Below are 11,445 nucleotides of genomic sequence, written 5' to 3'. Positions count from 1 at the left end.
AAAGCATCAAAGGAAATAGTATTTTAAAGCATAAAAATGTCTTAGTATAGTATGGCATAAAACGTCAAAAAAACGTCATAGTATATTATGGTATAAAAGATCATAAAAATGTCATAGTATGGCAAGGCATCAAATGAAATAGTATTGTAAGGCATAATAATGCCAAAAACGTCATAGTATAGTATGGCAGCAAATGTCAAAAAACCTCATAGTATATTATTGCATAAAAGGTCATAAAAACGTCATCGTATGGTAAAGCATCAAAAGAAATAGTATTTTAAGTCATAAAAATGCCAAAAAACATCATAGTATAGTATGGCATAAAAATCTCAAAAAACGTCATAGTATAGCACGGCATAAAACGTCAAAAAAACATAATGTTATATTAAGGCATAAAAGGTCATAAAAACGTCATAGTATAGTAAAGCATTAAAGGAAATAGTATTGTAAGGCATAATATTGCCAAAAACGTCACAGTATAGTATGGCATAAAAATGTCAAAAAACCTTAGAGTATATGATTGCATCAAAGGTCATAAAAACGTCATAGTATAGTATGGCATAAAACGTCAAAAAAACATAATGTTATATTAAGGCATAAAAGGTCATAAAAACGTCATAGTATAGTATGGCATAAAACGTCAAAAAAACATAATGTTATATTAAGGCATAAAAGGTCATAAAAACGTCATAGTATAGTATGGCATAAAACGTCAAAAAAACATAATGTTATATTAAGGCATAAAAGGTCATAAAAACGTCATAGTATAGTATGGCATAAAAACGTCATAGTATAGTAAAGCATTAAAGGAAATAGTATTGTAAGGCATAATAATGCCAAAAACGTCATAATTTAGTATGGCATAAAAATGTCAAAAAACCTTAGAGTATATTATTGCATCAAAGGTCATAAAAACGTCATAGTATGGTAGAGAATAAGATTACACAGGATAGGGAGGCATAATAATACTAAAAAACATCATAGTATAGTATTTTACAAAAACATCAAAAAACGTCATAGTATATTAAGGCATAAAAGATCATGAAAACGTCATAGTATTGTAGAGAATAAAACACCATAGAATAGGGAGGCATAAAAATGCCAAAAAACATCATAGTATAGTATGGCATAAAAATGTCAAAAAACGTCATAGTATATTATGACATAAAAGGTCATAAAAATGTCATAGTATGTTAGAGAATAAGATTACATAGGATAGGGAGGCATAATAATGCCAAAAAACGTCATATTATAGTATGTCATAAAAATATCAAAAAACGTCATAGTATAGTATGGTATAAAACGTCAAAAAAACATAATACATTAAGGCATAAAAGGTCATAGTATGTAGGGCATCAAATTTCATAGTATATGAAAGCATAAAATGTTGAAAAACGTCATACTGTACTATGGCATAACACGTGATAATGTAGTAAGTCATAAACCTTCAAATTATGAAAGAAAGGAATAAAAATGTTCAAAAAACGTCATAGTGTACTAAGGTATAAAACCTCATAATATATTTAAGAATTAAAATGTCGAAAACATCATAATATAGTCAGCCATGAAAATGTAAAAAAAAGTCATAGTAAAGTAAGGCATAAAATTATCAAAAAACGTCATAGTATATTAAGGCATAAAAATTTATTAAAATGTTACAGTATAGTAAGGTATAAAAATGTCAAGTCATAATATAGTTAGGCATAAAAACATCATAGTACATTAAGGCATAAATCATCATAGTATAGTAAGGCATAAAAATGTGAAAAATTTCATAATATGGTAAGGCATAAAACGTTATAGTAAATGATGAGGAATCTACTAATGGAGGTCATATAGTAGGGCTCTGGCAGTGCTTGTCCTTTTCCTCCTCACACAAAGGAGCAGAGACCGGTCCTGCTGCTAGGTTGATGCCTTTTTACGGCCCTGTCCAGCTCTCCTTGTGTAACGACCTGTCTCTTAAGACTGTGCTGGGAGATACAGCAAACCTCCCTGCGACTGCACGTATGGCCATCCTTGAGGAACTGCACTACCTGTGCGACCTGATTTGGCTGCAGGTACCGCTTCGTGCTACCAGTAGTGACAAGGACACTAGCAAAACTCAAAACTAGAGAAGAATCAGTCAGGAAGGATAAGGAGAGAGCAAGTCTGTGTCTGTGGCCACCACATGCACATTTGGGGTTGTCTTGCTATTGCCTCTACATTGCACCTGGTGAAACTTTCATTTGCACCAAAGCAGGTGAAATTGATTCATAATCACTTGTGCTTCCTAAATGGACAGATTGATGAAGTTTAACTGACTTGGTGTTATACTGTGCTCCAAAAAATTAAGGGAACACTTAATCATCAGTGTAGTATGCCTAAATCGGTTGTCTTGGAGACGTAGCCTCTTGGAAGGCACATTGGAATGATCTAATATGACTTCACACCAAACACAGTGCGAACAAGTTCGCTCAAATATCGGTAGGGACAATTCTGTCCTCCCAACATATTGGTAGGGACATGTCCCTACCGTTCCTATGCAAACCTACGCTCTTGCCATAAGTTTTTAAAAGCTGTTATACAGCTTAGTTAAGAGAAGTCAAACCTTTTTTTGTAAAGCAATAGTGTGTTACTATCTGCAATTCTTATTTCAAAAGAGAATGACTGCAGAGGTTACAGAGCATGAAACAGATAATTTTTTTTAACTTATCCACATCTACTCAAATGGAATTGAATTTAAGTTCAAGCTCATTTAAGCTGATGAACTTCATCCCATGATGCCTTTCTTTCCAGGTGAAGGCCCTGTGGTTGAATTCAATGCTAATTTAATTAAAAAATGTAAGTTTTAATTACCTAACTAATTAATTTAATAAGTGAAAATAGACTCAGACTGATAAATTATTGAGATGGCAGTGTTCCTTCAGCAACTCACCAGCTCACTAAAGCTCCATGTGACTGACTTCAAGGCTGTGTACAGACATTTCTTTTAGACTGTAACAGGCTGTCCCACAAAAATAGAACACTTTCATATGCTGACAACAGAAACACACACACAAAACATGAGTGAAAAAACATCCATAGAGGCGTTGTGGTGTATCAGAAAGAAGCTGGATGACAAAATAAACTTGTAATGCAACAACAGCATTTTTACAGCTATCTCAAAGTGTTTCAAATTAAAATTGACTTTAAATGAAAATTAATTATGCATCAACAATGCTAAATATGATAGAAAGATTAAATGCAGATGTAGCAGAATAAAAGATAGAGATAAAGAAGAGTGGGAAATGTTTGCCTTACTTATTGTATCTGGGTGGTGGCTATCAAGCAGAACATCAATGTAAATTTGGGAAAAGAAAACTTCTCTTTGCTTCTGCAGAAAGGAGTCACCTTGAGATTTGGATGAGGGAACTTCAGAGGATGTTGCTTGAAGCTTAGGCTCAGCAGATAATTACAGATTTCCTGTCTGAGACACTTAACCTTCTTTTTTTTTTTTGGAAGGGGGGGATCTTTTTTCGTAGATTTTTCTAATTAATCACACCTAAAACTTCCACATCAACATCCAGCACATTTTCTCCCTCTGGTAAACATCAATCTCTGATTAAATATCGGACTATTAAACATCAAGCAGCAACATCGCTGACATTAGAGCCTATAGTGCTGTTCACAGCATCTTTCAGGTTTGGAGTTAATCACCTCACAAACACAAGTCTCTTCTCCCTGACACTTTCATACAGGATTAACAGGCTGGTTGTGTGTGCTTTAATTAATGCAGATTTCTCTGGGTCATACTGTAGCAGTCAGAGATAATTGTGTTGTGGTTATCACAGGCTTCAGGTGCTTGTCCTTCATCATTGTTTGAAACAACTACAGATGGGTGACAAATTAAAGGAAAACCAACAGTAAGTGTCTTAGTAAGGTGTTGGGCCACCACAAGCTGCCAGAACAGCTTCAGTGCTCCTCGTCATTGATTTTAGTTTCTGAAACTCTACTGGAGGGATGAACAGCAAAAAATATTCCCTCATTTGGTGTTTTGATGATTGTAGTGGAGAGCACTGTCTAACATGTTGGGTCCAAAATCTCCCATAGGTGTTCGACTGGGTTGAGATCTGGTGACTGTGAAGCAGTTTCATCCTGCCAGAGACCACTCCTGTCAGGATAGAAGCGTTTTATCATAGAACCCATCTCAGAAGCCCCAACAAAGAACCCTCTTTGAAAGTCACGTGGATCTTTACTTCTTGCTATCCTGAGACAAATTCAAAATCAACTAGGCCTGCTCAGCATTCTTATACATGCCACAGAGCATGATTGGATAATAATTGTTTAATTGTACCATGTAGTGTGCCTGTGTGGAAGCATCTGCATTTGTTTCTCCACTCATTTATTCAGGTTCTTCTGTAGCTCATCTGTTTCATGGAAAATGACTTGGCATCATAGACAGATTGGCATGGTTTGGCTTTGTTGCACTGGGTTCATTTTTAATGCTTTTTGTTCCTGCATGTTATCTTCTCTTGCAGTATTTTGCAATTAGTTTCTGTTGGGTTTTCTTTGTAGCTGTAACAGCAGGAGAGCTGCTAGGGCTCTGAGGACTAGCTTCCCTGCCATCAGCAGCAGAGCTGCTAGCATCCTTGCCACTGTTGCCACATTGTGCGCATTTTGTCCTGACTTTTAGATGTTTGGGGTCAACATCTGTCCATCATTGGTTTTAGAAGGATTTATAACATTTGTTGGGAAGCTTTTATTGCACTTAATGTAAACAACCAACCAATTACTAATTTCAGTTGCAGTTAACTATATTTTAGATGGTTTCAGTAAACTTACACAGGTTTCAGGTTTAATGTCTTCAGTTGCCAGGGGTAGCGGAAAGATTGTAGATTGACACTTTTATCCGAAGCGACTTACAAGTAAAGGATATCACTGAAGCTTCAGTGCAGTAGGAAACTTTGGCATAAGTACTAAATATCTGCATATTGAGTCAGCTGTAACACCTGTTGTGTTTGAGATTGTGTGAAACTAGTCAGTAAGCAAAAACAGCTAGCTAAAAGTAATCAATGAATGCTAAAATGGCTAAAAACGTAATGGATAGTTGAAATAGTTAGCTGGAAGTAATGGTTAATTGGTTGAATTAAAGGTTAAATGTTTGAAACAGCAAACAGAAATAGTTGAAATTGTTTGTGAAAATAGTTTTGAATAGATAGCTAAAAGTAATGAATGAATGGTCCAGATTCTGCCACTGCCAGCGGGTGAAGGTAAAGACTGTTAAACAACATCCACTTGTATTTAATAGATGGTCGTAAATAAACACATATGGAAAATGATGGACGATTTCGATGAAGGGGTACTTGTTTTCTGATAAAATACAGTATTGGGATGCTACGGTAAATGTACTAATGCGCTGTTTTACCTAATTTGATCTAAAAGTTTTTATATTGTGACCTTTCAAAGAGTTTTGTGAAGTGAAACTCTGTGATCATGCTGTTTTTATGTTCAGGCAGAGGCTTTTTATCTTACATATCAAAATTGTCCAAATCTTCTGAAGAAAAAAAGCTAGTGGTACAAGAGGCCCTTGAGCTGTTCTCTGTAAGGAATAAAAATGTAGTTTGAGAAGGACATACTAGAGGAATTTGCCATCCTATTAACAACTGAAGCAGCCAATAAATAAGTAAATAGGAATTATGCAAGTCCTTGACTATTTGTGCTAAACAGGAACGACATAGAGGGAGATAAGTGTGCAGACAGAGCCTGTTGCGTTTGCTGTTGTTCACCCACATCATTTAATTATACCTCAGCCAAGCCAAGTGCTACATGCCATCAATCTCAATCAATCAATTAGCCAACTAAACAAGCCATGCTCAGACATTCGTTCACTCTCAATTTCCCCATTGTGCTAATTACACTTAAACATGTCATTCCAAATTAAAATTGAACATTTAAATGGAATTAGTAGCGTCTAACTGAAATATCACCCTTGTACGTTCATGATGCACTGAAAACTGGTACAGCCGAGCAGCAAATACTTATACCCGTTTTCAATTCAGATGCTTAATTTCAAGAGTTCAACCTCAAAGAAAAATTTATAAATATAGAGAAAATCCCATAATCTGCTGTGTTTAAAAAAAAAAAAAATCAAGGCAGGTATTTAATGTTCCTTGAGGGAAGCATTATATTTCAGTGATTGTATGAGTGAGGGAGAAAAGTGGCTGGTTTCTAAGGTTAAACTATTCCCATTAAAGTTTGAATAATGTTATTGACCTTTACCTGGGATGGATCACTTAAAGTAATGGGAAATGGTGGCACTGACAGAATTATGATGACAGAATAGCTTATGGTTATGAATTAGGTCTTGTTCCTCGAAATGCCTATCAATTTGTCAAATCACGAACATCCACATGTTCAGCTGGAAACCTTAACAGGGGCCCCTAAGCCTATCGGTGTCAGTCATTTTGTCATTTAAAACATTTCTCGCCTCCATCTTTACCACAGGTGCATGTGTCAGTCACCAATGGGAGCTCAGATTGCTGCTGCTGCTGCTCACCCACATCACATCTACATCAGTACAGTAGTTTTGCCTTATCGTTTGACAAGTATCAGCAGCTCAGGATGAAGTGAGCAGTTTCAATCCAGCTAATGTATGCAGCATGTTGAACGGGCGAAGTGAATTTGACAACAAATACAGATTAATAAATTCTGCTGTTCTCAAGCAGGACAGGACTACAAAGTGAAGCTATGTTTTTGATCAAGTCACCACAGCACACCACTTTAAACATTGATATCTTTTTATTAAGACAAGTACTCTTCTGATTTTTTTTTTCTTTTGTAAAAATGTTGGTGTTAACCAATACAAAATATGCATGGTCATATGAGAAACATCCTCTTCACTACACAAAAGAAAAATGTCGCCTGGGTACAGAGAGAAATCTCAGATTCAACAACAAAAACAACCAGTCCCCCCCCCCCCCCCCCCCCCCCCCCCCCCCCCCCCCCCCCCCCCCCCCCCCCTCCCCAGGCTGAAACACGAGTTTCATCCAAATATCCAAGACATGTTACATCATTCATAAAACTTCATGTCACAGTAAATACGCCATCTTTTCATCTATGAAACTTTATGCTTGAATTGAATGACTGCAAACAGATGCTTGTCTGGCTGTGGTCACATCCTATAATTACTAAATAACCAATACTGTATGAGCAAAGTGTTACAGTGGAAGAGGAAGAAGTTTATGAACATCATCGTGATTTTGTTGACACTGACTGTACATAATTTTCATTTGCTTAACAAATCTAGTTTTCTTTCTTTGTGAACTAGGTCTATGCAAAATAATATTTAACGTTTACTGTAACAGTGCACCATATTAAGAACACATAAACATGTACAACTGAGAAAAACATGTACATCTTGTGATTTCTTCACTTTTCGAATAGCTGTGGTACTACAGTATATACTTGGGGCCTTAAATTTGCATTCTACCTGAGATGCAAAAAACACAACTATTAACACTCATGAACCTGAGAGAGTGAAAACAAACGTACTAAATATCAAGTATTAAAAAAATCAAAAATTGGATTAGAATGATGCTTCTGACAATCTTTTAATGTTCCTTGATTAAAAGCAGCAGTCACTTCATAACCATTTAAGATAAATATCAAACCAAAAATAAAATTTGTCATGCACATAACTGTTTCCATGACACCAAAACTCTAAAATCCACAAAAATGTACTTTTGTATTAGCTTCGTATAGCGTTTAGTACTGTATTCCTCTCTGATAATACTAGTGAGCCTTGTCCTTGAAGATATCCAAATAAATAACAAATGAAGTGAAGCAGAGAAAACAATTAGGATCAAATTGAAATTGTTTTGCGATCACTAATCAAGACAATATACTACATCCTGGCATACGACATTCGAGTCAGTGGAAGCTGCCACACCACCCTGGTAAACAAAGAAATACTTTTTTTTTTTTTTTTTTTTAAACATCAAACTCATTCCAGCTTTTTATTTTATGTTCCATGTCGTATTTTTGATGGAGGTCTATGGTGCGTGAACATAGACAATGTGGATGAGTACTGGCCCTGTAAGTTAGAAAGAACAGAAATATACAAGATATACTGTAAGTGTGTACATGAGGATACTGTACGATACTAACCATATGCCTCAAAATCAAAGAAGGCACTAAATTAAGTCCTTCAGTCTTTTCCTTTATAATGATAAGTATCAAGAGGTGGGTTTAAGGCAGTGGTTATCCTTTTTTCAATACATTTACAGATTTTCTTTTTTCATAATTCAGGCAATACAATTCAAATCACTCACTAATTACCAAACAGGTTTTAGAGGGATGGAGCGTGCAAGGTATGCACACTGCATCTCTGTCTGCGAGCATCGGATCTTCTGAATTGATTTTGTGAAAAGAAAAGAAATTTGTAACAGTAGACGGCTCCTCTGTGAAGGTTTGAGGCTGCTGGATGACAGTAAGAAAATGATCTTTCCCAAACCAAGTCACAAGCTCTACGCAAATCTTTGATAACTTGTAACGGCTCTCGGCCTTACAAGTTATCAAAGATTTGCAGCCCAAAGGTAAAATGTCTTTACAGACTGCAAAAAAATATAACTGATTCATGTTACCAGTGATTGAATGTCTTTTTACTTGGGTGTGGGCAAGGGCAAAAAGTCTGTATAGCAAGGATTTCTAAGCCAGAAAATAAGCAGTGAATTTTTTTTTTTACTTGCTTGATACTTTATACATCACTGAAAGGAAACCGCCATTGAATGTGTGACATTCCTTCCTCCCTTCAACACAATACAAGCAAATAAAAAGATAAAACCTTGAAAAATAATAAACCAAAGTCCTTGTAACATTTCCAGTTAAATGCTCAATATGCTGTATTATCAGGTAAAAATCAATTATTTACAGAGGAACACTCTGCAAAGTGGACTTTCAGCCATTGCTGCAAGTAATTTTCACTCTATATATGCACACAAGCATAATGATTATATTTGGTCTAAGGTCGACCATGTGGGTGGTATGAAAATGTGAAAAATTTCGTCTTCAAACCAAAAGCACGCACAGCAGTCTGTACCAATATCTAACAAATAGCACTTTTTAATAAGATTTATGATCAATACAGCAGCACGGGTCACTTTTAGGAACTAGAGAGTATATATACTCTGACCCTGCAGTCAACATAATGCCTGCCAACAGAGAGGAAATACTTTTAGCTCTAATTATTAGAGCAATGTTTTCTGCCATGTTTTTTGGTCCAACTATCCCAAAAAAGAAAATATTCTGATGAAAATAGTCATTAAAACTAAACATAAATCTAGACTCAGGCGATGTTTTTGAAGAAATAGTTTGACATTTTTGGAAATACACTTGTTTACATTCTTGACAAGAGTTGGATGAGTAGATTGATACCACTCTCATGTTTGTACAGTAAATATGAAGCTACAGCCAGCAGATGGTATGGTTAGCTTAGCACAAAGGCTGGAAACAGCTAGTCTGAATCTGTCCAAACGTAACAAATCCATCTAGCGCCTCTAAAGCTGACTAATTAACATTATCCCATTTGTTGAACTTGTACAAAAACCCAAGTGTAAAAACTACACATTGTAGTTTTATGGAGGGTTGTTGGTAATTGTATTTTTTTTTTTTTTTACCATTGGACAAAGCCAGGCTAGCTGTTCCCTGTGTTTCCAGTCATCATGCTAAGCTAGCTGCAGCATCCTATTTATCGCACAAACATGAGAGTGGTATCAATATTCTCATCTAACTCTCAGCAAGACAGTGAATCAGCATATTTCCAAAAAAAAGTTTTTTTTCAGAACCAGATGTTCAGCTAATGTCAAAAAAAGGAAAGAAAGCAGATGACAGTAAATATTATCTGCTATTGTTAATTAACTGTTGTCCTCTAAATCAGCAGAAAATCCTGATATAAAGCTTTAAAATGAATGAAAGGTTCAGCTTTTCTCTATAGAAATTTTAACTCCATATCATGGCACATTACAGCTGTTAGGATGTCTTAGACTGTACTCCACAATACCCTAAACAAACGCTAAACTGACCTCACATCTAACTGTCAGATGTTTTCTTGAAGCCAACGAGGGACCAGTTGTACTTTGCAGTTTGGTGCGAAATGATACTTAACAGCACTCCTACTTCACTTTCAGGAACAAATACATTCTATCGTGAGCAAGATTATTCACAACTGTTACGTTAGTAATCAACACAGTGACCTCGAAGGGGTGGTGGGAAATCTGAGCTGAAATATGTGAAAACCAATCAGACCTGCATGTATTATGAGGGGGTGATGTAGCAGGGACTGTTGGCGTTTGACCCACTGAGGAGAAATGTGTTGACGCTGTATTCCAGTTACTGAACTCTGGAGATTACTCAAAAAAAAAAAAAAAAAAAAAAAAGTGAGGATGAGCTGGCTCCTCAGATCTGGGTACATGAGCTAAAAGCTAGCTGCAGCACACATAGACAACCAAATAAACAAAAGAAATAGAACAAGGCACAAAATTGTCTGTAAAATAATTGAACTGTACAGAATAGGCCCCAGCAGTCCAGGAAGGGTCGGATAGGAGACTCAGCAACGCCTCTTATTACCACTTGGCCACGGCAGTCCTACATACCATTTTTTTTCTCATTTCTTTCTTCTCTTCCTCTTTAAATCTCACCCTCCCTGCCCTCAAGCCGTCTCGTAACCAATCAGAGTTAGACATAATGCTCCTACAGCTACAGCACCACCACCATCAGCAGCTTTCCCACCCGTCTCTCCTGGCCTGTCCAGTTTAGATATAATACTCCTTCTTCTCATCTGTGTTGTTATGTCCTCCCTCTGCATTGATGATGGCCGTGTCTGCATCGGCTGCATCGTCAGCCCCTTTGGCTTCATGTGTGAAGTAAGTTCCTGCAAAAGATTACAGACAAATTAGCCAACACACCTCCTGCACCTCCTCATCCTCTTGTGCACTTCAATCCTATTGCACTCCACTTGCAACAAAAACACTTGAACTCTAAGATGTGTTCATGATCAAGTATGATTGCACTGCCGGTGCTTTACCTTTGTGTCTGGCAAAGTATCGACCAAGAACAATGAGTGCACAGAGGATGGCAAACATCACCACGGCAACCACTCCTCCGATGACAGCATGGTCAATTTTCTGTGGTGCCCCCTCACCGGCTCTGGAGTCTGAAAACAGGACAATAACCGTAAATAATTTCATGATCAGAAAACCCTCTCGGCCAGTCACAAGGCTAATACCTTCACACAGAGGGTGACCGCACTAGAAGCTATGGCTATTAAATCATTAGGCTGCCAAAATAAACTAAATTGGTTGGTTTTTTCTCAAAGCATTTTAGCATGACCTAACTTCGAACAGGAAACAGTTGAAAAAACTGCCAGTTTATGTTGTTCACCAGTGAAAATGAGATGGATTCCACAGCACACGCTGGTCCACAGAGGATGAT

General features: G+C 36.7%; 1 protein-coding gene across 1 annotated transcript in view; it reads right to left on the bottom strand.

The window, feature by feature from the left end:
* Positions 1–10,406: 10,406 nt before the first annotated feature.
* Positions 10,407–11,445, bottom strand: part of LOC111232286 (cell adhesion molecule 1-like) — a 158,448-nt gene continuing 157,409 nt past the window's right edge. Inside the window, exons 11-12 of the mRNA XM_022759726.1 lie at positions 11,039–11,167; positions 10,407–10,885 (exon numbers count right to left, since the gene is read on the bottom strand). Of these exons, the coding sequence (XP_022615447.1) occupies positions 10,767–10,885; positions 11,039–11,167 (248 nt within the window). The 3' untranslated portion in view covers positions 10,407–10,766. The remainder of the gene's footprint in view (positions 10,886–11,038; positions 11,168–11,445) is intronic.

Source organism: Seriola dumerili, unplaced genomic scaffold (genome assembly GCF_002260705.1).
Source record: "Seriola dumerili isolate Sdu_G_001 unplaced genomic scaffold, Sdu_1.0 BDQW01000330.1, whole genome shotgun sequence".
Lineage (NCBI taxonomy): Eukaryota > Metazoa > Chordata > Actinopteri > Carangiformes > Carangidae > Seriola > Seriola dumerili.
Note: the sequence above shows the minus strand (reverse complement) of the source record. Positions and strands in the feature narration are given on the sequence as shown.